The sequence below is a fragment of the Coregonus lavaretus genome, assembly GCF_964263955.1.
Source record: "Coregonus lavaretus genome assembly, chromosome: 18".
NCBI lineage: Eukaryota > Metazoa > Chordata > Actinopteri > Salmoniformes > Salmonidae > Coregonus > Coregonus lavaretus.
The window spans coordinates 39,145,248-39,173,041 of NC_140005.1; the positions used below are offsets into that span (position 1 = coordinate 39,145,248).

Genomic DNA, 27,794 nt, shown 5'->3' on the forward strand with positions numbered 1-27,794 from the left:
TTCTTTAATTTTCCAAGCTGTTTAAAGGCACAGTCAACTTAGTGTACGTAAACTTCTGACCCACTGGAATTGTGATACAGTGAAATAATCTGTCTGTAAACAATTGTTGGAAAAATTACTTGTCATGCACAAAGTAGATGTCCTAACCAACTTGCCAAAACTATAGTTTGTAAACAAGAAATGTGTGGCGTGGTTGAAAAATGAGTTTTAATGACTCCAACCTAAGTGTATGTAAACTTCCGACTTCAACTGTATATATATATATAAAATGGGATGTATAGACATTATGGACAGTAAATGGGTAGAATGGATAGAACAGGACAGTGAACTGTTGTATCTACAAGACCCTGATCACTCTCCTTGCTGTCGCCATAAACATGACGTCAGTCTCTACAGCAGAAAAGTTCAATTTGTAAGTCGCTCTGGATAAGTGCGTCTGCTAAATGACGAAAATGTAAATGTAATAAACAGCTGAAAAAACCTTGCCGAAGACCAAAACGAACCAAAACGTTACAAAATGTCGTCATAATGAATGCACAAACTGTTCCAAACTGTTCCGGATGGGAAGTATTCGGACGCCTTAAGGCTCTGCCATCTGCCATCCATGGAGCCCCAGGGGGCAGAGGTGCCATCTCCCCCCTCGCTACCCCCCTGTCCTCCTGCTTATAGAGACCCTGACCTCTGCTGTACTGGGCATGGGATCACCTCACAGCATATATCACACTGACTACATTCCTTGTCTTGTCTTAAAGTACACTACTAACCCTCTCTGAACCATCCCTTCAGTTTCCATGATGATGGGGTACAGACTTTTCTGACCACGGCCAGGCTCTCACCATGGTAATGTAGCCTAGCCTAAGGCCGCTGGTCGGATTTGGGATGTGCTGTCAATGGAGAGGACGGACTAGCGTACATGTAATTGTGTGATCTGCTGTGTGTCCATGGAGAGGAGGGTGGACAACAACAACCCAGGCCAGTACTGACAACATCTACTAGTAGCCTGGCCCCAGACCTGTTTGTGCTATATTGGAGTTAGTTAAAGCCTGGTCCCAGATTTGTTTGTGCTGTATTGGGAGTTGGTTATAGCCTGGTCCCAGATCTGTTTACAGTATACAGTACAACTAGATCTGGGACCAGGCTTATCTACTACTGGGGTCTGGAGGGAAATTGTGGAGAGGACATGGAGAAACAACATTTATATGATGTAATCATAATAGAGAGATTAAACAACCCAGGCTAGGACTGCATCTAGTATCTACTGATGACTGGCTAGGGTCTGGTCTGGGGGGAAATAGCTTTTGTGTCATAAAAAAGCTGCAGAATTCACATCCTTCTTTCCTTCCTGTTTTGTTCTGATCCAGATCTAGGGACAGGGCTGTTTCACACTGATGTAACCGATATCAGGAAGGACATGGGAGGATATTCAGTCTTCATGTACAGATAAGGTGGAAATAGAATGGCTGACTGCTAGGTCATGATAAAGCCTGCAAAATGTCCACCTCTCCTTCCTTCCTGTTCTGATCCAGGCACAGGGACCAGTGCTGATTCATACTGATGTAAGAGTGTGTGGAGGAGATATGAGAGAGGACTGGAGGGGATATACTGTATTCATTATAAAACACAGACATGGTGGAAATAGAAAATAGAATGGCTGACTCACTGACTTAAATAGAACAGTTTTATAATATATTGTACTGGTATTTCTATGGGCTGCTGGCTAGATCATAAAGTTACAGCTAACCTTCAGCAAGGACACAGGCAGCACATCTACAGTGTACAGCTGTAGGCTAAGCTCTAGGCCTATAGAACGGTGATGATAATGTTTCAGTGTCGTTTTGAGAGCTGCTGATCCATCTGGATGTAATGTGTGTGAGCGTGAGTGTGTGTGTTAATTAGTCAATATAAAACTGAGGCCTGCATTGGGTTTTCCGATTCGGTTATACCCCGTGGACCTATAAGGACTGGTCCTATGCGTGTGAGCCTACAGACCCATAGATATTGACATCATTGATTATCACTCACCTCAGCATGTCCCCCTGCATTCAGGGTTTTGTTACAGCGGCCACACTTCAGACAGAACTTATGCCAGTCCTTCCCCAGAGATGACACCTTCTCAGCTAGAGAAAGAGAGAGAGGAGAGAGAAAGAGAGAAAATGAGAGAGAGAGAGAGCGAGAGAGAGAGAAAGAGAGAGGATGTTATTAGTGTAAACACACTTTAAATAATGAGGCATTTAATTAAAATCAATGACTACACTTCCTTATCTCTCAGAAGGCTGTTACTTTCATTTCCTTAGAGACAACACTAGAGGGAGAATGGAGGTCATTTCTTTACAGTATAATGATTTTCTGCTCGCTCCACTGATTCCTCTTTTGACTCCTCAGAGAAGGGTCATTAGGATACTGTCTGAGAGTGCTAGTGCACTATACAGGATGCTGCTGTAATAATGTCATCATCATACAGACAGACAGCAGATGCATGAGGCCCAGGACAGCAGGGTGTCAACAGCTAACCCAGATCCCTTAATATCCCTCCTCTCCTCCCCCTTCCTCTCTCTCTATACCCCTCCCTCATCCCCCTCTCCGACTCCCTCCAACCCCACTCCTCCTCATCGACCCCGTTTCCGTCCCCTTTCACCAGTCTCAGTCTCTCCCAGACCAAACCAGACACTTCCCCAGACATGAGTGGTCCTAATTATAGCCAAGTTTCCAATTATACCCCCCTCCCTCACCCTCCCTCCAGACAATGGTCCAGAAGAGGCCTGCAGGACCAGCTAACTCCACTACAGGAAACACCTTCTCTAATCATGGCAGGCCACAATCAGCCGGACGTCAGGCCAGACCAGTCGCCGCTTCCTACAGCACACCTCCACCCCCCCCCCCCCCCCCCCCCCCTCTCCACCCCCCCCCCCCCCCCCCCCTCTCCACCTGGAGTGAGCAGGATTGTTTAAGAAGGATTGTTTCAGACCCCCCTCTGCTCAGCGACTGACTCCCCACCAGGCAGTTAATTTCCTCTCCAAGACAGTTTCACTTCTCACTGTCAACTGCACTAAAACAAAAGGAGGATGTAGACAGTAACTAGTTGGACCTCCCACAAACACAACATAGCACAGCCTAACCTGAACATATCTCCAGTGATAATATTGACAGGGGTCAGGGGAAATTCCATCAAATCACAGATTAGCCTCTAAATCAATGCTTTCTAACCAAACAGTGACAGTGTCCTAAGAGAATGTATGAGTGGGATAGGAGGGACATCAAGCAGCTGTAATGCCAGCCGGCCACTCCTCTGTCATTGTGTGTGTGTGTGTGTGTGTGTGTGTGTGTGTGTGTGTGTGTGTGTGTGTGTGTGTGTGTGTGTGTGTGTGTGTGTGTGTGTGTGCAGAGGGACAGAAGGCTATGCCAGCCAGCCCTCTGTCATTGTATGAGGGTTAGGTGATAAACTGCACAAATAAAACAGCTCTTCAGTTTAAATGGATGTTGTTATTGTAAGAGGAGAGAGGTTGTTAAAAGGGGTGTCTGGGTTATGAGTGTGTGAGTTATAGTGTGTGTGTGTGTTGCAGTGTAGGAGGATGGTCCAGCTGTCTATCCCCTGGCTATCCTCCAGCCAACCACTCCCCCTATACGGTACCACACACAACATTATCCAGCCTGGGTGACTGGAGGCACGAACACACACACACACACACACACACACACACACACACACACACACACACACACACACACACGTGTGACCCTTTCCCATTATGGCTAGAGAACATACAATATTGGCACCCTTGCACATTTCTTAAATAATTTCCTATTTCTTCTCAAATAAGTTGTTATTTTTAAACGTTGGGTTAACATACTGTTATTGGATTTTCAACATTGCAAAAATGTATTGGCACCCCGGAGCTAGTACTTGGTTGCATACCCTTTGGCCAAGATAACTGGCAACAAATGCTTCTTGGAGCCACCAATGAGCTTGAATGTTGCCCACTTTTCAGCATCAAACTGCTCTAATTCATCAATGTTTGAGGGTTACACTCCACTAATTGCAGTTTTGGTGCTTTGTAGCTCAGTTGGTAGAGCATGGCGCGTGTAACGCCACAGTAGTGGGTTCGATTCCCGGGACCACCCATACGTAAAATGTATGCACGCATGACTAAGTCGCTTTGGATAAAGCGTCCGCTAAATGGCATTATTTCTTATTATTATTCTGATCTCGCCATAGGTTTTGAATGTAATTTAGATCTGCACTCTTCGCTGGCCGCTCCAGAACTATCCAGTGTTTCTTCTTGAACCATTCCAGGGTGCTTTTGATGTGTTTGGGATTGTTGTCCTGCTGGAAGACCCACAACCTTCGACAGAGACAGTTTTTGGACACTGGGTTGAACATTGCACTCCATCACACCTTGATAATCAGCTGATTTCATGATGTCTTGCACACATTCAAGGCCCCAAGTATCAGAGGCAAAAACTGTCATATCTTATGTTTCACCCAGTCGTGGCTGAACGAAGACATGAATAACATACAGCTGGTGGGTTATACACTGCATCGGCAGGATAGAAAAGCAGCCTCTGGTAAGACAAGGGGTGGCGGTCTGTGTATATTTGTAAACAACAGCTGGTGCACGATATCTAAGGAAGTCTCTAGGTTTTGCTCGCCTGAGGTAGAGTATCTCATGATAAGCTGTAGACCACACTATCTACCAAGAGAGTTTTCATTTATATTCTTCGTAGCTGTCTATTTACCACCACAAACCAATGCTGGCACTAAGACCGCACACAATTAACTGTATACGGCCATAAGCAAACAGGAAAACGCTCATCCAGAGGCGGCGCTCCTAGTGGCCGGGGACTTTAATGCAGGGAAACTTAAATCTGTTTTACCTCATTTCTACCAGCATGTTAAATGTGCAACCAGAGGGAAAGAAATTCTAGACCACCTTTACTCCACACACAGAGACGCGTACAAAGCTCTCCCTCACCCTCCATTTGGCAAATCTGACCATAATTCTATCCTCCTGATTCCTGCTTACAAGCAAAAACTAAAGCAGGAATCACCAGTGATTCGGTCAATAAAAAAGTGGTCAGATGAAGCAGATGCTAAGCTACTGGACTGTTTTGCTAGCACAGACTGGAATATGTTCCGGGATTCTTCCGATGGCATTGAGGAGTACACCACATCAGTCACTGATTCATCAATAAGTGCATCGATGAGGTCGCCCCCACAGTGACCGTACGTACATACCCCAACCAGAAGCCATGGATTACAGGCAACAACCGCACTGAGCTAAAGGGTAGAGCTCCCGCTTTCAAGGAGTGGGACTCTAACCCGGAAGCTTATAAGAAATCCCGCTATGCTCTCCGACGAACCATCAAACAGGCAAAGCATCAATACAGGACTAAGATCGAATCATACTACACCGGCTCTGACGCTCGTCGGATGTGGCAGGGCTTGAAAACTATTACAGACTACAAAAGGTAAGCACAGCCACGAGCTGCCCAGTGACACAAGCCTACCAGACGAGCTAAATTACTTATATTCTCGCTTCGAGGCAAGTAACACTGAAACATGCATGAGATCATCAGCTGTTCCGGACGACTGTGTGATCACGCTCTCCGTAGCCGATGTGAGTAAGACCTTTAAACAGGTCAACATTCACAAGGCCAGATTGACAGATTACTAGGACGTGTACTTCGAGCATGCGCTGACCAACTGGCAAGTGTCTTCACTGACATTTTTAACCTCTCCCTGTCTGAGTCTGTAATACCAACATGTTTCAAGCAGACCACCATAGTCCCTGTTTCCAAGAACACTAAGGTAACCTGCCTAAATGACTACCGACCCGTAGCACTCACGTCTGTTGCCATGAAGTGCTTTGAAAGGCTGGTCATGGTTCACATCAACACCATTATCCCAGGAACCCTAGACCCACTCCAATTTGCATACCACTCCAACAGATCCACAGAAGATGCAATCTCTATTGCACTCCACACTGCCCTTTCACACTGGACAAGAGGAACACATTTCACATTTACATTTTAGTCATTTAGCAGACGCTCTTATCCAGAGCGACTTACAGTTAGTGAGTGCATACATTTTTTATACTGGTCCCCCGTGGGAATCAAACCCACAACCCTGGCGTTGCAAGCGCCATGCTCTACCAACTGAGCTACAGGAGGCCCTATGTGAGAATGCTATTCACTGACTACAGCTCAGCGTTCAACACCATAGTGCCCTCAATGCTCATCACTAAGCTAAGGACCCTGGGACTTCAGATTCCTTGATGTCCACAACACCAACAAACTAACATGGTCCAAGCACACCAAGACAGTCATGAAGAGGGCACGACAAAACCTATTCCCCCTAAGGAGACTGAAAAGATTTGGCATGGGTCCTCAGATCCTCAAAAAGTTATACAGCTGCACCATCGAGAGCATCCTGACTGGTTGCATCACTGCCTGGTATGGCAACTGCTCGGCCTCCGACCTCAAGGCGCTACAGAGGGTAGTGCGTACGTCCTAGTACATCACTGGGGCCAAGCTTCCTGCCATCCATGACCTCTATACCAGGCGGTGTCAGAGGAAGGCCCTAAAAATCGTCAAAGACTCCAGCCACCCTAGTCATAGACTGTTCTCTCTGCTACCACACGGCAAATGCCACCCCCCCCCAACACATTCATATTTCTTATAAAAAGAAGAAGTGATACAGTCAGTTTCTCCTCAACTCATAGCCAAGAGAGACTGGCATGCATAGTATTGATATTAGCCCTCTGATTACAATGAAGAGCAAGACGTGCCGCTCTGTTCTGGGCCAACTGCAGCTTAACTAGGTCTTTCCTTCCAGCACTCGACCACACGACTGGACAATAATCAAGATAAGACATAACTGGAGCCTGCAGGACTTGCTTTTTGGAGTGTGGTGTCAAAAAAGCACAGCATCTCTTTATTACGGACAGACCTCTCCCCATCGTTACAACCATTTAATCTATATGTTTTGACCATGACAGTTTACAATCTAAGGTAACAACAAGTAATTTAGTCTCCTCAACTTGTTCAACAGCCACACCATTCATTACCAGATTCAGCTGAGGTGTAGAACTTAGGGAATGATTTGTACCAAATACAATGCTCAGTTTTAGAAATGTTCTGGACCAGTTTATTTCTGGCCACCCATTCCAAAACAGACTGCAACTCTTTGTTAAGGGTTTCAGTGACATCATTAGCTGTGGTTGCTGATGCATATATGGTTGAATCATCAGCATATATGGACACACATGCTTTGTTTAATGCCAGTGGCAGGTCATTGGTAAAAAATAGAAAAGAGTAGAGGGCCTACACTACACTTTACATGTTTGACATTAGAGAAGCTTCCATTAAAGAAAACCCTCTGAGTTCTATTAAATAGATAGCTCTGAATCCACGATATGGCAGAGGTTGAAAAGCCATAACACACAAGTTCTCTCAACAACAGGTTATGGTCAATAATGTCAAAGGCTGCACTGAAATCTAACCGCTCCCACTTTCTTATTATACATTTCTTTCAACCAATATCATTGAAGAACATTGAAGAATTAGAGCAGTTTGCTGCTGAAAAGTGGGCAAAATTGATGGCTACAAGAAGAGTTTGTCTAAAGTTCTCTTGGCCAAAGGCTGTTCAACCAAGTACTAGCTCCGGGGTGCCAATAATTTTGTCCATACCATTTGTCTTTATCTTCTAAACAAATTGTTTAAACGTAAGTTAACAAAAATAAAATTGGTTAAGGTGTGGGGACTAAATGTTTTTTTCAATTTGAACTTATTTGAGAAGAAATAGGGAATTATTTAAGAAAAGTGCAAGGGTGCCAATATATCAGCCCTATAAAAATCTGTTTAATTTTTTGCCTGATTTCGTATAGATTTTCGCAAGGTGGATTTTATAGGGCCCTACAATATATTTGGACGCAACTGTAACTCTGAATAATAACACTCAGTATCGGCTGCTAGAGGTTGACACGGGAACAGGACTCCCGCATGTCTTGCTGGAATGAGATTCAAGTTCTATAGTCAAGTTCTGGACAGGACAGGATAGACAGTCTACAGGAACGGGCAGTACAGGAATCGTTATAAGCTTTTTTTGAGGGGGAGGTATAAATATGTAATGTGTGGAACATTTCATGCAAATAAAACTGTGTAGGCCTAATTTACACTGCTCAAAAAACACTTAAACAACACATCCTAGATCTGAATGAATGAAATAATCTTTTTAAATACTTTTTTCTTTACATAGTTGAATGTGCTGACAACAAAATCACACAAAAATTATCAATGGAAATCAAATTTATCAACCCATGGAGGTCTGGATTTGGAGTCACCCTCAAAATTAAAGTGGAAAACCACACTACAGGCTGATCCAACTTTGATGTAATGTCCTTAAAACAAGTCAAAATGAGGCTCAGTAGTGTGTGTGTGGCCTCCACCTGCCTGTATGACCTCCCTACAACGCCTGGGCATGCTCCTGATGAGGTGGCGGATGGTCTCCTGAGGGATCTCCTCCCAGACCTGGACTAAAGCATCCGCCAACTCCTGGACAGTCTGTGGTGCAACGTGGCGTTGGTGGATGGAGCGAGACATGATGTCCCAGATGTGCTCAATTGGATTCAGGTCTGGGGAACGGGCGGGCCAGTCCATAGCATTAATGCCTTCCTCTTGCAGGAACTGCTGACACACTCCAGCCACATGAGGTCTAGCATTGTCTTGCATTAGGAGGAACCCAGGGCCAACCGCACCAGCATATGGTCTCACAAGGGGTCTGAGGATCTCATCTCGGTACCTTATGGCAGTCAGGCTACCTCTGGCGAGCACATGGAGGGCTGTGCGGCCCCCCAAAGAAATGCCACCCCACACCATGACTGACCCACCGCCAAACCGGTCATGCTGGAGGATAAATAAATAAAAAATAAAAATGTTGCAGGCAGCAGAACGTTCTCCACGGTGTCTCCAGACTCTGTCACGTCTGTCACATGTGCTCAGTGTGAACCTGCTTTCATCTGTGAAGAGCACAGGGCGCCAGTGGCGAATTTGCCAATCTTGGTGTTCTCTGGCAAATGCCAAACGTCCTGCACGGTGTTGGGCTGTAAGCACAACCCCCACCTGTGGACGTCGGGCCCTCATACCACCCTCATGGAGTCTGTTTCTGACCGTTTGAGCAGACACATGCACATTTGTGGCCTGCTGGAGGTCAATTTGCAGGGCTCTGGCAGTGCTCCTCCTGCTCCTCCTTGCACAAAGGCGGAGGTAGCAGTCCTGCTGCTGGGTTGTTGCCATCCTACGGCCTCCTCCACGTCTCCTGATGTACTGGCCTGTCTCCTGGTAGCACCTCCATGCTCTGGACACTATGCTGACAGACACAGCAAACCTTCTTGCCACAGCTCGCATTGATGTGCCATCCTGGATGAGCTGCACTACCTGAGCCACTTGTGTGGGTTGTAGACTCCGTCTCATGCTACCACTAGAGTGAAAGCACCGCCAGCATTCAAAAGTGACCAAAACATCAGCCAGGAAGCATAGGAACTGAGAAGTGGTTTGTGGTCACCACTTGCAGAACCACTTCTTTATTGGGGGTGTCTTGCAAATTGCCTATAATTTCCACCTGTTGTCTATTCCATTTGCACAACAGCATGTGAAATTTATTGTCAATCAGTGTTGCTTCCTAAGTGGACAGTTTGATTTCACAGAAGTGTGATTGACTTGGAGTTACATTGTGTTGTTTAAGTGTTCCCTTTATATTTTTGAGAAAAAGCAGCAATAGTACTGTTTGTCCATCTTAAATTGCCATAGCCAGTATACACTTCCTCAAAATAGTCAGAATTAATCTAAGAAAAAATTAATGACAGATTTCTTGAGTTGACATTTTTGCCGAGGAGATCTTAGTCACACAATTTTCCATCTAACTAAAATGTTTGGTGCAGTATTACAAAAAATTTGCATGAAAATGAGTCATCTACCGTTGAGTGACAACAAACACTTCATTGAAGAATCCCTACTGTTAACCAATGACCGACGAAGGGGCGTAGACTTCGGCTCTGAACTTCGGCTTGCCTCAAGACATTTTTTTGTGTGCATGAACAGCCAAAAAAAACCTTGCCAAAGACCAAAATGAACAAAAACGTCACAGAATGTCATAATATATGCACAAACTGTTCCAAAATGTTTCCTTACCGGAGAAAGTTATTTCTGATTTCTGTGCGTAAAAATGAGCACGGGACGAGAGTGATTTTTATCGGGATGGGACAGGAAAGTTCCAGGGTTCTAGAATTGTTGCGGGATCAGGATATTTAGGAAAAAAATTTGACAGGACAAGACGGGAAGAATGAATTTTCACTCCAGTGTCAACCTGAATATGATCCTAAGTAGCAGCACATCACATCATTTTGAACAAACAAAACATGTAATTGAATCATAGACTTTCTGATAACCCTCCTCTGTACTGCTAGCAGTATAGCACTTACCCCATCTTGACCCACTAATGAAAGGTCATCCCCATCACCCACTGTCTCGTTATGGTAATGAGCAGAGGCTGAAGAAACACACTAGTGTAAACAAACACACTGCAGCTCAGACGAAAATCCTCCTGATGTGGTAGTTAACAAGGTCAACACTGGTGAGGATGTGTCAAGTCCTAAAGGACAGCTAGCCTGTTAAAAAACAACAGTAACATTTTATATTTAGGTATAGACAGCGGGCACTGTGAGTTCTGATGACAGCTGAACAAAACATATTGTGCTTATACTGCTTAGGAGCAGCCAGAGGTCAGAAAGCGATAGATATGCCTGATACTGTACCTGTCCTGTCCTGTCCTGTCCTGTCCAGTATAAGCTGCTTAGCTGTGTTTTGTGCTCCTGTGGTGAGCTAAGCTCTCCCCTTCAGTCTTTTGGCTCCTTTGATCTCCTCTGTATAGTAAATATGGTCTTATCTTTTATCTGGCTGAAATATGTGAAATAAATTATGACGCTACACCTTATGCTCTGTTGGCAACCTGGTTTAACCCTAGAATGGAGGTGTGTTTGCGTTAACCCCTCCTTGGCAACCTGGTTTAACCCTAGAATGGAGGTGTGTTTTTGTTAACCCCTCCTTGGCAACTTGGTTTAACCCTAGGATGGAGGTGTGTTTTTGTTAACCCCTCCTTGGCAACTTGGTTTAACCCTAGGATGGAGTGTGTTTTTGTATTAGCCCCTCCTTGGCAACTTGGTTTAACCCTAGGATGGAGGTGTTTTTGTATTAACCCCTCCTTGGCAACTTGGTTTAACCCTAGGATGGAGGTGTTTTTGTATTAACCCCTCCTTGGCAACTTGGTTTAACCCTAGGATGGAGGTGTTTTTGTGTTAACCCCTCCTTGGCAACCTGGTTTAACCCTAGGATGGAGGTGTTTTTGTATTAACCCCTCCTTGGCAACTTGGTTTAACCCTAGGATGGAGGTGTTTTTGTATTAACCCCTCCTTGGCAACTTGGTTTAACCCTAGGATGGAGGTGTTTTTGTATTAACCCCTCCTTGGCAACCTGGTTTAACCCTAGGATGGAGGTGTGGTTGTGTTAACCCCTCCTTGGCAACTTGGTTTAACCCTAGGATGGAGGTGTGGTTGTGTTAACCCCTCCTTGGCAACTTGGTTTAACCCTAGGATGGAGGTGTGGTTGTGTTAACCCCTCCTTGGCAACCTGGTTTAACCCTAGGATGGAGGTGTGGTTGTGTTAACACCTCCTTGGCAACCTGGTTTAACCCTAGGATGGAGGTGTGGTTGTGTTAACCCCTCCTTGGCAACTTGGTTTAACCCTAGGATGGAGGTGTGGTTGTGTTAACCTCTCCTATGTTACCCCATCCCCATCCTTTTGACTCAGGACGACTACATCTCGATGATACATTTTTATAGCAAAGCAAACCTACAGTTGACATTGTTCTGATTTGGGTTTCACATTGTGGGTAAAACATGACCATAAGGGGCTGTTAGGTACATGTGAGGCCACTGCAACTGTTCACAGAACTGTTCTATCATAGACACACGTCATTCAAACGGTACAAAACCTTCTCTCCCAGGGAACATGGGAGTCATAAGGATGGATCTAATAGAATCAGCGCTGAGGAAAATGTGTCAGTTGTATATCAAATAGATAGCACTTTCTTTAAACATGCCAAGCCCAATATGAGATTACCCATGTGATAGGCTATATCTCCGAGGGTACGTGCTGTTTCTACGCTGCTAGCAGTGATAAAGGGTTATCGGAAAGTAATCTCTATGATTCGGTTACATGTTTTGTTTGTTCAAAATGATATGATGTGCTGCTACTGAGGATCATATTCCGCAGGGAAGCCATTAGGCCTACTGTGAGTGTTATTCTATGGACAGTTAAGTTCTCTAGCCATAGTGGGGTCCCTGTCTGTCTGTCTGTCTCTGTGTGTCTGTCTGTCTCTCTCTCTGTGTGTGTGTGTGTGGGTGTGTGTGTGTGCGCAAGCCAGGGGCTAATGGTGTGTGAAAACAGGGAGTGTAATTACGCCAAACATTAGCGGTGTGGGGAAATTATAAGAGGGAACTAGTAATTTAACAAGGAGGTCTACCGGTGGAAGGGTTCTAATGAGAAGTGTTCCAAACGGCTTAATTACAGCAGCTTAATTATCAACAACGAGCCAGGGTAGGGGAGGGAATGGCTGGCAGGGATGTAGCTCAGTTGGTAGAGCATGGTGTTTGCAACGCCAGGGTTGTGGGTTCGATTCCCACGGGGGGCCAGTATGAAAAATAAAAAATAATGTATGCACTCACTAAGTGTAAGTCGCTCTGGATAAGAGCGTCTGCTAAATGACTAAAATGTAAAAAAAATATGAACTACCAGCATGCAACAGTACTGCCACAGGAACAGGAAGGAATGTCCAGTGGGACAGTGTTGCTACCTCGTATATAGACCTCTTATCACACTATAACTGGATTAAAATTGTACTGAAATCCACTCAACAGGAAGACAACATATGACTTCTGCCCTCTCATATCTGATAGCGTTTACCTCACACAACTATTACCATGTTAACAACTGGTTAGATAGAAGCAATCTATGAAGGATTGTATGAGTGGATGTGTATGTGTTTTAATTTAGATGTCATGTATGTAGGCCTACAGTAGCTGCCTATTATTGATCAAGCCTAACATAGGGCATTTTACATTTTTTCCCAAATTCCATTTTTTCCAGGTTTCCAGTAAAACAATTATTTAAATTTAGTTGATTTCCTACTAAGTTCAATACATTTTTGAATATTGTTGAATTCCGTTTTAATGTCTGGATTCCGTGATTTCGTTTGCGTTCTCCACAACATTCCTGTGACAAGATATTAACCTCTATAACATGGACTTCAAAATACAGTCAGATTTGGGGTAAAATCCATTTCAATTCAGGAAGTAAACTGACATTTCTATTTCAATTCAAATTTTCCACATTAAAAAGCAATTGAAATGGAATTGACCCCAACCCTGAATACAGTATATAAATTGTGTGTTTTTCATTGAATGTAAAATATTTCAAAATTACGGTTGGTTGGACTAATTTCTACATCAGCCGTCATGTGGACCCATCTGTTCTTCAGCCCCTCAACACTAAGCCCCCCCTCTCCTCCTTTTCCCTTTCCTGTCCCATACCCCCATCCATCCCTTCCTCTCCCCTATCCACTCCAGCTGAGTACACGCAGGCGTTTGTAGTGTACTCCATTGTTACTATTGCAGTGCTCCGCTGAAAACGGCATGTCTCATTAACCGGCATGTCTCATTAACCGGCATGTCTCATTAACCGGCATGTCTCACCTGACTCCTGAGGGCCCTATAGGGGCAGTGGTAGGGGGGCAGGGGTGGAAAACAGAGAGAGAGAGCGTTTGTTTGTGTGTGAGACAGAGACAAAGGGCACAAACATACAGCAAAACACACAACCATCCTCCCACCTCCTCCCCTCTCCAGCAGCAGACAGGAAGAAACAACATTCAGCCTGTGTCCTCCCTCTGCATCCGCTCTCCATTCTGCTCTTTTTCAATGAAATACACACAATGCCCTCAAGGCCAAATGGCCTTTGCTGTGGTTAAGACAATGGCTATTCAACATTCACACAGTCCCATGGCAAAGGTTAGCATTCTACATCTACATCCACCGACATCATTCATCATTCATCTGACCCTGGCTTTGAATGTGGTTTGATTTAGTGAGGTACCAGTTACATTCAACACTAGGGTAAAAGTCACTCTCAGACACTCTTGGTTTCTTGTTGCACATACATTGCAACTGATTTTCAGCATCAAGCTCTCTAAAATCTGAATTCCAAATCAACCCTAGGACCACAGCCATTACGGTGAAACTGTAGCTGTCTATCTTTATTTAATGCTTTCTGATTGGCTGGGTGGACATGTTGTATATACAGCATATTGCTTCCACCCCTTTAATCTTCTCAGATCTACAGAAGTGGTTAAGAGAGTAGGGGGTTGACTTGGCATTCAGCATTAGATGTGTCCCTCTGTAGGGTGTGACAGATGCAGCCTCTGGGACACATGTTTGGGACTAGCCCAACTTCCCTTCAATCCCCTGGCTCTGGAGGTCGTCTGTCGCCTCAGTCAAGGCAAGGTTTCCGCTCTCTCTCTCTCCTGCTCTCTCTCTCCATCCGTCTCTATCCTTGTCAGCGTCCCTCCCTGAATTTAACAACCTTGTGAATTGGGCTTGCTGACGTAAATGTTCTCTCCAGGCTACAGCCTGGAGCAAAGTGGAGCAGTTAAATAACTGGCATCCTGTCTGTCTGTATTAGCGTTGTCACGATACCAACATTTTACTAACGATACGATACCAGGCAAAGTATCACAATACCGAGTAGTATCGCAATACCACGATGGAAAAAATCTGTGGTCAAGCGTCCTGTTTGCCCCGTCCCCCGGACGCTTGTTCCCATTTTCTAAACGTTCTGCACATGTGCTACGCAAAAACCTGTCACTGAAATTCACACTTCTACTAAATACAATGCATTGAATTAAACTTCACACTGTTCAGTGTATAATAGAATACTGCATAGAATGGCTGATTTGCTCATATTTGCAAAAGCCTACCCGTGATTTGGCTGGAGGAATGGGAGGAAGGACTATACATGCATAATGATCTGCATGTCATTATGGGGAAAACACTGCATGAAACCTTCTTTACTCTTCAGTTAACAGACACACACACTCTCCGTCCCTTCCTCACACACTCTCTCTCTCCCTCTCTCTCATAATAACCACCCCCACCCCAGTCACTCTCGATCTCTCTCTCTCCCACAAACACACACCGCTCCCAACGTTTCAAACGTTAGGCACCAAACAACATTTAAGGCGCACCAGAAAGAAATTGATTTGTGATGTAGTTTAGGCACTGTGATATTACCGTGGTACTGGTATACTGTGCAACAGTAGTCTGTACTGGAGAGAGCAGAGGAAAGCACCATTTTCATAGCCTCTCTGACTTGCCTTGTTCACCTTTCGGGGCGGCCGGTAGCCTGGCGGGTAGGGTTAAATGCAGAAGACACATTTCAGTTGAATGCATTCATTGTACAACTGACTAGGTATCCCCTTCCTCTCTCTCTCACCTCCTTGACCCCTGCCTCTCACCCTCAGCTCCAACTCTGCAACCACTATTGTGTCCTGAACTGGAGAGTCTAGGCTACATATAGACTAACATAGCTCGCTTTCAGAGAAGTACTGGGCTGGCATGCTACTGGGTACAGGACTGTGTGACTTCCTGCTAATGATTACTAATGACATAACATGTGTCCCAAATGGCACCCTGTTTCCTACATAGTGCACTACTTTTGATCAGGGCCCATAGGGCTCTGGATAAAAGTAGTGCGCTATTTAGGGAATAGGGTTCCATTTGGGATGCAGTCATACATTCTGAGATTAAACCTATTGTACTGAATGTGGGTTACTTTGCACCTGTGGTCTTGTTGCTGTTTAATTGTGGAACCAAATGCTATTTGAAATTCACATCACCTTCACAGAGTCACAGAGCGAGCACAGTCAGTGCTTTAAATAAAAGGGGCGCTCAGATGCGTTGAGTTCACGACACAATGTTAGTAGTGTTCAGCTGAATTGGCTAAATTGGCGTAAATTAATGATTTTCTGTAGCTAGACCAAAACCAAATTAGGCCTAACTGATGACTGAATGTGATGTAAATGTTGAGCGGCTTCACTGCAGGTAGATTGTATGTGTTAATATTAAATATAATTAACATAAATAAAAATAAGGCCTAAACGTCAGATCTATTTAAGGATCATATCTCTTACGTAAGAAACCATAGTTCAGCAACCACCTGCAGGTCAGTTCATCTCTCAGAGCAGAGTTTAGTATCAGTGTGCACTGTGAAGGTATCCATTCTATCTTTTTGTTTTCTACTATGGATGTTCGTATCCCAAACTGATTTCCCTTTGGAGATTAATAGAGTACAATCTCATCTCTTCTCCCTATAATCTTGCTGTTTGAATCCCATGCACCCATCTGTGACTCACGCATTTTATTATTAAGAACTGAGAAAGGCACAGACCCACTGTTTAAAGGGCACAGCATAGTCTGTCCCAAATGGCACCCTATACCCTATATAGTGCACTACTTCCCTATGGGACGCAATAGTGTCATCTCTGTTAGGGGATCAAACTGTGACTGGAAGAGGCAGACAGATGGACAACAGGGCCCCTCATTGACCAGCTATAGTTTCACAGTGGCTCCTAGGATTATTATGCAACCCAAAGCCACAGAGCAGGGAGCATGAGGCACCGACTCAAGAAATGACATTACAAAACGCAGCCTAGGTCTAATGGGGTGCATTCACACAGCCCCAGGGGCAGCCAAGTGGAAAACAGCGTACTCCACCATGAACAGGGAGAAAGAGAAGATTGTGTGTGTGTGTGTGTGTGTGTCTGTCTGTTAGTATGTCTATGTGTGTGTAGCCGACTATGTGGGAAATAGGGTGTTCTTCTCTTCTGCCCTGCGAGAGCCTGTCTAAGAGGAGGACTAAGGTATTCTAGCATCCTGAAAGGACAAATGAGTGTAGCAACTATACACAGAAAGAGCCTTGTGTGAATAGAGGTGTTGTTACTCATTATAATGCATGAGGCACTTTGAGAGTTTCGCTTTAAATAAAGACCAAGGCATGTCACCCCATTCCCCCCATACTCCCCCCCCCCCCCCCCTCACTTAGATTCTGGAGAGGAATTTAAGGCATGGGTCGAGCGAGAGAGAGAGAGAGAGAGAGAGAGAGAGAGAGAGAGAGAGAGAGAGAGAGAGAGAGAGAGAGAGAGAGAGAGAGAGAGAGAGAGAGAGAGAGAGAGAGAGAGAGAGAGAGAGAGAGAGAGAGAGAGAGAGAGAGAGAGAGAGAGAGAGAGAGAGAGAGAGAGAGAGAGAGAGAGAGAGAGAGAGAGAGAGAGAGAGAGAGAGAGAGAGAGAGAATAAAAGAGTCTCATGGCAGCACAGCATCATTCACTTCCTAGTTTTTCACTTATCATGCTGTGCACAAGTGATGCTGCCTGCCATTATATTGGTCCACTTAGCCTATTCAGGTCCACGTTTGGTTTACTGAGGCGTGCCACCACGCACACACAATTCCCTGTGGGTCTCTGTCCTGGTCATGTCAATCAATAGTCTCTGTGTATTTTCAATACAGTTTCACATCGGTAGAGCTGTAGCAGTTGTAACTTGGAACACTAGAACTCTCTTCTGACAGATGTGCACCATGCACTCTGAGAGTTAAGAGTTCATGTCAACAAGTGAAGAAGAAGTCATCCTGACCTAGGCTAACCCAAGGGACATTCTGCATTCTTTCTCTGCCAACACTTGGGCTAAGGTTTTATTTAGGATTTATTTGGATTTCATGAAGTTAGCCTAAATTCGTGAGAATCCTAAATATAGGCTAAACATCACCCTACTTTATATTCTTGATTCTTTAATCTGGTACAGATTCTCTACAGGGGATAGAAACACTATGAATAAGTAGAGACACAAGCTAAGCAGAGATAAACAAAAAACACAAAAAATTGAAATAAGATAATTGTAAAGGCTTTAAAACGCCACTAATACAGTCACATTTGTATTAAGTTAGTGGCGACTAAATGTCACCATCTGCTAACAGCAGCCCAATAAAGAACAAATGGAAAATAATAAAACACTTCCTTTCGAAACAAAGTTTCCATTCCAGACAAGTGTTTAAAATTACAGTCTCTAGTATCAAGAAAGAGAGATAATTTTAAAAAGAATTGGAGAGAGAGAGAGATAAAGAGGGATAAAACATCCGCTGTTCCAATATTGGGCAATGCCAGCTGCTGGAGAACGAGGTTGGGTGCAGGCAAGGCGGGTACTTATCTACAGATGGCAACGGCAAATAATACTGGCAAACATAGCTCAAGCATTTCTACATTGAATTCTAAAATTATCTTTTTCCAAATGCATTTTATCTTATCTTTTTCCAAATGCATTTTATCTTTTGCTTTGGAGTAGCCATTCTCCATAGTGGACACAAGGTGCATAGTAGGCCTAATCGAAAAGGCGCATGTCAACCACCATGCTGCTTGAATCAACCTCCTGGGCTAGTCACTGTTCACAGTAACCCCAGCGTCAACTCTAAACTGTTACAATAGTTAGTTAGTCATTCACTCACCCACTCTCCCATTCTGACGCAAACACAAACCACTGAGGCTAGTCACTTACAGCTACTGTATCCCCAGAATCAACTGTTGTGTTCACATATCCCCAGCATCAACTGTTTTAGTAATTTAGCAGACACTCTTATCCAGAGCGACTTACAGTTAGTGAGTGCATACATTATTATTAAAAAATTTTTTTTTTTCATACTGGCCCCCCGTGGGAATCGAACCCACAACCCTGGCGTTGCAAACGCCATGCTCTACCAACTGAGCTACATCCCTGCCGGCCATTCCCTCCCATACCCTGGACGACGATTGTGCGCCGCCCCATGGGTCTCCCGGTCGCGGCCGGCTACGACAGAGCCTGGATTCTAACCAGGATCTCTAGTGGCACAGCTACCACTGCGCCACTCGGGAGACTGTTCACATATCCCCAGCATCAACTGTTCACATATCCCCAGCATCAACTGTTCACATAGCCCCAGGATCATCTGTTCACATAGCCCCAGCATCAACTGTTCACATAGCCCCAGCATCAACTGTTCACATATCCCCAGCACCAACTGTTCACATAGCCCCAGCATCAACTGTTCACATATCCCCAGCACCAACTGTTCACATAGCCCCAGGATCATCTGTTCACATATCCCCAGCACCAACTGTTCACATAGCCCCAGCATCAACTGTTCACATATCCCCAGCACCAACTGTTCACATAGCCCCAGGATCAACTGTTCACATAGCCCCAGCATCAACTGTTCACATATCCCCAGCACCAACTGTTCACATAGCCCCAGCATCAACTGTTCACATAGCCCCAGCATCAACTGTTCACATAGCCCCAGCACCAACTGTTCACATAGCCCCAGCATCAACTGTTCACATAGCCCCAGGATCAACTGTTCACATAGCCCCAGCATCAACTGTTCACATAGCCCCAGCATCAACTGTTCACATATCCCCAGCACCAACTGTTCACATAGCCCCAGCATCAACTGTTCACATAGCCCCAGCATCAACTGTTCACATAGCCCCAGCACCAACTGTTCACATAGCCCCAGCATCAACTGTTCACATAGCCCCAGCATCAACTGTTCACATAGCCCCAGCACCAACCCCATACTGCACTTCAGATAAACCTGCGTGCTCCAGGCAGGAGGCAGCACTCCACCCAACTGTGATGTGAACACTACAACCCACCACACGCAGTCCCAGTAAAAATAACTTCAATAGTTTCCCTTCCTCTGTGTGCGCACGTCGTGTGTGTGTGTCTGTCTGTGTGTTTCCCTCCCTGTGTCTGTGTTTCCCTCCCTGTGTCTGTGTGTTACCTCTCTGTGTGTTACATAGACATTTATAAATGAATGAGGAGCAATGAAATTACTCACCAACGAACTGCTAAGATTATTAAATTGGCAGTATTATACAGTATAATGGTATTATTTGGTGCTCATCTCAAATCTTATTTGCCTGCTGTACAGATGTAGGATCTTAATTTGATCACACTTTTGCAGAATAACTTTCCTGCAACGCACATTTTAATAGCCTAGTGTTGAATAAAAAGTGTTGACAGTGTTGAGTAAGAACTTAAACATGAACTCACTCATAAAAACAGCAGCTCTTTGCTGTGTTCGTTGACAGACTCTCTATAGTCATGGTTTTAAGCCTGGCACGTTACTGCAGACACGGTAATCTGAGCCATCCGATTATTACCGTATAACCGTGTCACCAACGGTTTTGGATGAAGACTGTCATGAAAATAAAATAATTTTTTTAAACATTGTTTTTTGTTGTTGTTGTGTGGAACGTACAGCTGACTGAAGACCGGAAGGCCGGGCATTCGTGCTGTTGAGTCCATTTCTGCTGTAACATGGACAAGCAAGGTGTTTTAGCAAACCAGTCTTTGTTTGCCTAGGCAACGCCTCCCTGCAGCAGCAACACATATTTTGTCTATAAAATTGTTTTGGTTTTGTTATTCGAACAGTTATTACGATGACCACGGTTATTTGGTAGACCAATAACCGTCATCCAATATGCCATGACCGTCACAGCCCTATTGGTCCACAGGATGAGCAGCAGCTGCCATGTGCACTGCCTGTTTTGCTGTTATTATATAACAGGCGCTTCCACTTAATTGATTTGGAACCCATGACCACTTGCACTGTGTTAGATGGCGTGTGTGTCTGTTTCTGTCTGTGTGTGATGTAGTTAGAGATAGGATGAGAACTACCCAGGAAAAACTGTTTTTTCCATGCTGACAGCAAAACACAAGCACACACACACGCACACACACACACAACGATCAGGTGATTGATTTAATCATGACAAACGTATCTATGACACGTGTGTGTGTGTGTGTGTGTATGTGTGTAAATCACAGTTCTACACTGCCAAAGTAGGTGTTTGGTATCTTTGTTTGTGGTCCGGACTGGGCATATGGTTGACAGAACAGCAGGTTTGGGACATCTGACACAGCTTGACCAGAAAATTAGGCTACACTGCCTCCCTTCATATTGAGCATTTTCAGCATATGGCATTATCACACACTTGGCACTGACTGAGTGAGCAAGGACACTGACTGAGCAGCAACCCACAGAGGTATATATCCCAAGCACAACAAATGTACTACAGCTATGTCATAGTTCAGTGTCAACTGAGAGATTAAAAAATATTTTAGGAATTTTTAATAATTTTAATGCATACATACATGGCAAATGTCCCATATTTTGGCAAGGATGTTATTGTGAGATTGAATGGATGTTTTTCAGGCACTAGCTAGTCTAATCCTCTATTATCGTTCCAGTATTTACACTGCAGAGGATCGGTCCACTAAACTGTTGTTCTAAACGTGGGTAACCCTTAGGATTGTTAGGAACGTGCTAGACCTGAACACTAAAGGACCTCGTAGGATTTAGAAAATAATCTATTTGAGTACATTTACAAATCCAAAGTAATTGAACTTGATAAATTAGCTAGCTATTATTATTTTTTTAACTACAAAGCAGACTTACTACTGCTTAGAAAAGCTGGTCCTCCTTGAAAATTAATGACAGTAGCTAGCTATTGTAAACAATGCCAAACTGTGCCAACTTGTAGGCCTACCCACAAATTTCGTGATTTTAGGTTTGGACATTTTCTACATAATAACGTGGCTAGCCTAGCTGTAGCAGGTTGCACTCTTTGCATCCTTTCCCACGGGTGTCATTTTGCTAATAAATCTCAACTAACCATGTGCACAAACTAGATTAGAGTCAGGAAATCAAGTTACTTACCAAAATACACCGTCTTGTCACACTTGGGACACTGTGAAGCCATGTTGCGATGGTTTTATCGAGCAAAGATCAAAGAAAGTGGTGCGTTTACAAAGTGCAGTGTGTGTCCACGTTCTCTTTCTATCTCATTCAAGCGCAAAGAGCTCCCTTCACTGAAGCTCGAGCATCTCATCACTGCGCCTCATTTGCATAAACCCCGCCTCTCGCAACTCACTTCTTTGGTCCAGCGCGCCGTCAGTCACAGATCGGGCGGGAGTCGGTAGAGCCTCGGGCACAGTGATGTCTACGGAGTCGGACCGGAGCGCTCCGCCACTGACTCGATACCCACTTTCTCCTTTCCTTTTCCCTTTTTTCAACTCGGCGAGTAGGCAGTGTTTGTTTGAACCACAATGCGCTCTTTCACTGAAGATGAATAGGAATTTCTACGGGCATGCATGATGATGGCAGACGTTGACATTTGAAATCAGTGATCTGGCTGAGTGAATGGCCATGGTCAGAGAGAGAGATGGGGGCTAATATAATATAATCATTTATTTAATGACCAGTGCCTTGACATTTGACTGTTCAATGTAAAATCCACACTGAAAAGCATGTTATAGAGAGAGGAGGAAAAAACACAAACACACACACACACACATTGTACACATGGGTCATGTTATCTTTATTGACATGGTAGTCTCTGTACATTACAAGAGCTCTTTAACCTCAGTTCAGCAGCTGTTGTACTCTCATGCGTTTCCCTCCTCTCCCTACATAACATGTTTGTCTTTATCTTCACAGGAGGAAATGTATGTTTCTTTCCAGACTACATGACTGTTAGTTAGGTCTCCCATTCACACATTGGTGCTGTCCAGAGTCCAGCCCCCTGGGCGGGTGACATTCTGCAGGTCCCAGGCCAGGAACGGACGCACACACACATTCTCCAGAAACTATTTCCCAGAGCCCTGTGAGTTTCCCAGATGATTAGTACCACTAGTTAATCTAATCTCTGAGCTCACTATTTTTAAAAGCCTCCTTGTTCCAACCGTCGGGCTGTCTGGCTGCTGAGTGTCTGTCTCACTGGTTGGCTGTCGCTGGTGACTGTGTGTGTCACAGAAGACATGACTTCATTACTAGTCAGTCACCTCCATCACTTTTCTGTGGTTGCAGCCAGGTGTGTGTTCAGCTCATTCAGCTGAAGGGCAGAATATTGCTCGGTGCAGGACGATCGGCAGAAAGGAGAGAAGGGGGTTGGAGAAAGAGTGAAGGGAAATTGAGGGGAAGGGGACTCAATAACTAGAGATCTGAAAGAGATGCCTCCCAGCCTGTGATAGGGAAAGAGTACTGACTGAGCATGAGTGTCAGGCAGGAAATAGGGAAAGAGAGCAAGAGAGATCAAGAGAAAAGGGGGGGGGAAAGGTATGGTGTAAATGGAATGGATGAGGGGATGAAGGGAATGGATGAGGGGATGGATGGAGGCCGGAATAAATGGGGAAAAGGACAGTGTAAAGGGGATGGATGAAGGGAATGCTACAGAGCCTCTGTGTTCTGAGGCACTGAGCCATGGGGAGGCCTAATTATATACAGTCTATGGGCCCAGACCGGGCCTGGGCCTGGTCTGGAGGGGACTGAAGTGGCTGGACAGATCCAGGTCAACAGGCATCAGAAAATCTCTCTGATCTGCTGCTTGCTTCAGAGTTCAGACCTCACCACTAGCCTGGTCGCAGATCTGTTTGTACTGTAAGTTATAACCAATGACCTAGGAGTTGGCTATACGACACAAACAGATCTGGGACCAGGCTTCTAAACCACTGCCACTTAAGTGAACCAGTCAGTCCAGAGGGAGAAAACAGGGGTGTGAACCAGGAACCAGGGATATGTGCGTGTTGCTTCCTGAAGCACACACACACACACACCTGCTCCAGAGACTCCTCACACTCACACCATCAGACCAACCAACCAGTCCAGAGGGATAGCCTATAGGCAGGGGTGTAAACCAGGGGCAGGGCAGGTGTGGGAACAGGACCAGGGATGTGTGTTAATGTTCCTGTTCCTTCTTGCAGCACACATACACCTTCTCCAGAGAATCCTTCTCACACACCAATCATACCGCTAATCCATAGAGCCCAAGGGAGGGTGCCAAAACCCCTTGGCCCCAGTGACGCTTCCAGACTTTCAGTTTTTGGGCTACACAGTACATTTTGCAGTGTTAAATCAACACTTAAAGAGTACATTTTAACACTATCTCAGACAACATGTGGTCCCACTCTACAGAGTGCTCTGATTATAGTGTTACATTCGTAGTGTAAGAAATCAACACCGCATTAAACTTGCCAGTGTTACTCAAATTGAACACTATGGGGTAAGTAATACTCACAGTGTAATTTCTATTCAACACTAGTGTTAATATAGAGTCAACTCCTATTAGTGGTATGCAAAAACACTGTTACAGTAAGTTATTATGGGTGTTGTTTTAACACTATATGGTGTAAAGCCTAATTTGCATATGGTGCCTTTTCTTTTTGAGTGAATTGAAGTTACCACCCATGACTGTATTTGTTAGTGACAGAGTCATGGTTGTTGAATTCTTTCCTTTTAAAAGCCTGTGGCTTTCACCAAATGAGTACCTAGGTAAAGGTTATAATTAAAACTGTAACTTCATGACAATACAGTATATCATAAGGCCTTACTATGATGGCCTAGTTTTACACTGACACAGTTGTGTTAGGAAAATGCTGCTTTATAAATTACAGGCCACATCAGGCCTGCAAGTCACATTATGCTGGCTGGCAAAGTGATATCTAATTCCTTCTGGAATTCAGACAGAGTTAATAAATCCAACAGTTTGACTTTTTATTCAACCACAACTTGCACTCTGATAAAGGAGACTACCTGAACAATTTAAACCGGAACAACCATTTCAGTAACGCATGCAATAAATGTAACTAACTGATTGGATTTGTTTAGAAAAACATACGTTATTTATCTGGAAAAATGTATGTTATCTATCCTTGTGTAGCATAAGATTAATCAATCTATCAATGTACATGCAAAAACACAGATGTAAAAAAAATCTACCTGCATAGCATGCTGGGAAATATGATAATGATGGGTGTGGTTTTGTTGGGACTGTTTTACTCTCCACAGTGTAAAACAATAACTTTGATTATTAACACCAACACTGGGGTTCTTTTACACCACTGGGTGTTAATGTAACTCTAAATTCTCTGTTGGAACATTGTTGGAACATTCTCTGTTGGACAGGAGTCAACCAGTAGGCCTAAGCAGACAGGGAGAGTGGCAACAGACAGACAGACACTGCTATGTCTAGTCTATGACTACTATTCTCGAATATTAAGTCTTATCAATGATTGAATGTTCTGTGTGAGAGTAAGTGGGCATGTATTTGTTTTAATGGATAAGAACAGGGGGAGGGGGAGTTAGCTTTATCTAACCTCTTCTCTCTGTATCTCGTCATCTGAAGGACTCTTCCAAGTAGTAGAAAAACAGTTAGACAAAGCCCAAGCTCCTACCCCAGTCTCAGCCTCAGCCTCAGGCTCAGCCCCAAACTCATACCCCAGCCTCAGCCCCAGCCTCCCCTCCCCTCTACCCAGGCTCAGACTACCCTCTTGCCTGGGCTGCCTATATGCCGTGTCTCAGATTGCACGGAATGTCATTTTCACTGATGTGGGGATATTGTTTCACTCAGCGATGCACATCCTTATGGCTCTCTCCAGGGAGTTTCCCCTAGCTCTCACTCCCAGTGCCCTAACCCTCTAACCCCAACCCCTCTCTAATCTAAAACATCTATTTATAGACAAAGTATTTAACAAATCTGTTATTTCATTTTCAGCTCTGTGTTTGTTTACAAAGGGGAGAAGAACATTGCGTTGGGTTGTTTGGATGTTTGTTTCCAGGGTGGCTTCTCCAGGGGTGTGGCATACATGAACATTCATATAGTGGAGGGAAGGAAGGAATAGTGGGTTGAAACAGTAGTAGGAGTAGACGCTTTTGAGGTTTGACATTTCTATTTCCACCGTATAGTTCTGTATGATCCCTACCCTCCTTCATCTCCCACAGTATATACTAGTACATACTATTACATAATAACATACTATTACCCTTACAGGAATGGCCAGCTCGGAGATTCAGCATTTGAGGATTATACAGTATGAAAGCATTACACTGTAAATACACGCAGGAAAAAGCATGTCTTAGACACACTGTGTCTTTGTGTGTTTGAAATCAACTATAAAAACTGCTGATGTTTGTATTAATGACTGGAATGAAAGACTATCTGTCTTAAGTGTCTTTGCTGTCTTTTGTGTAACTGATTGGTAATTGATTGGTGATCCATCGCTGTAATGGGGTTTGGCTGAGCCAGCAGAATTGTCAGTTGTGATTCTGCTGTGTGTGCCCTTCTTTTATGTGATGTCTTCTTTTATACTGCTCCCTTCAGCAGAGGGCTCCCTCACCACTGCCAACCTATCAGACAGCTCATTCATCATCATGTCCTCCTGTCCTCCTCCTAGTTTGCATGTGGGAAGCTATTATTATGCTTATGTAACGGTGGACCTAAAGACTTGTGTTAGCTCCCCAAACAAATGCCTAGACTTGAGCTCAGCTGGCTAACACATTTCATCCACCCCTAGTTTGTATGTGGGAAGCCTTTAATTAAAGACGCACTCTCGAACATTTGTACAATTTCAGCCACTAGTTTTGAAAATGGTGCTCACGAGCCAGTGTACTACTTCATCCAATTGTGTACTACGTGATCTATTTCGTGTGATATGTTACGAATTTAGAAATGTGTATGATATCATAACATTTTAGCAATGTATGTGATATGTTATGAATGCAATTTGTGCAATATGATGCCAGTAGTGTGGCCAGAAATTAGTTGTTGGGTGGGCCTGCAGAAATGTGGATGGGCCCAGAAAAACTGCTAATTTCCTGCAATTCTACAGATTTTGCCATGGGACAACGATAAAAAGGTGCAGTTTTATATCTAATCTCCTGCTATTCTACACATTTTGCCAGGAGGCTGAGATATATATATATATAAAAAAAATGTGTAGCTAATTCAAGCTAAAATATAGGTGTGTTGATTGTGATAAAGGCACTGGATTATAATTTATGAGCTGTCTTGTTTGCTAAATGAACAAATGAAGTAGGCAGTGGCATGGTGCATATAGCCACAGAATCACAGTGACATATGCCTCAATGCGGTCATATTTGTGGCTTATTGGGGGTGTGGCTTTCAGTTAGTTATTTTTGGCCACCCATCCCATTAGAGTGAATGTCATTCCAGTTCATCTGAATGTCATTCCAGTGCACTGCTTGCTATGAATTCTATCTGATGGTGTTTGCATGTTTAGGTAAAAAGACAAATAATGTCTATTTGGAACACTGACAAGTAGAGAGCATAAAAAAAAATATATTTGTTGTTGTTGTTATTGCTCAATCTGATTGGGTGGGCCTGGCTCCCCAGTGGGTGGGACCCGGCCCACTAAGGCCCAAGTGGCTGTATGATATGAATTTGTTGTGCTTAAGATCCCAGAGTGCATCTGTAACATGCTAATGTAACAGGGGTGGTTCGGGTGAACTACGCTGGCGTGTTGATGAGTAACTGACCTTGTCTGAGACTTCAAGACTTGTGTTAGCGAGCTAACACATGCTTGTAGGGGGAAGAAGACCCGGATTTTAACCCCAGTCCGTCTCACTTATACAAATCATTATTGAACGATGTAGCCTAAGGGCTTATCACATAAAGAGCATCCTCAATTCGAGGTGCTGCAGATTCAGAGAACTACAGCGATATACAGTAGTGGTCTGTCTCAATCCAAAAGGATACTACCTTTTGAGGCAGGAAGGCAGCAGGCAGCTGCCTTTTGAGGCAGGAAGGC

General features: G+C 44.3%; 1 protein-coding gene across 1 annotated transcript in view; it reads right to left on the reverse strand.

Moving 5' to 3' along the window:
• Nucleotides 1-21,988, reverse strand: part of LOC311146100 (cysteine-rich protein 2-like) — a 36,632-nt gene extending 14,644 nt beyond the window's left edge. Inside the window, exons 1-2 of the mRNA XM_084182569.1 lie at nt 21,910-21,988; nt 2,023-2,117 (exon numbers count right to left, since the gene is read on the reverse strand). Of these exons, the coding sequence (XP_084038695.1) occupies nt 2,023-2,117; nt 21,910-21,952 (138 nt within the window). The 5' untranslated portion in view covers nt 21,953-21,988. The remainder of the gene's footprint in view (nt 1-2,022; nt 2,118-21,909) is intronic.
• Between the last annotated feature and the right edge of the window lie 5,806 nt (nt 21,989-27,794).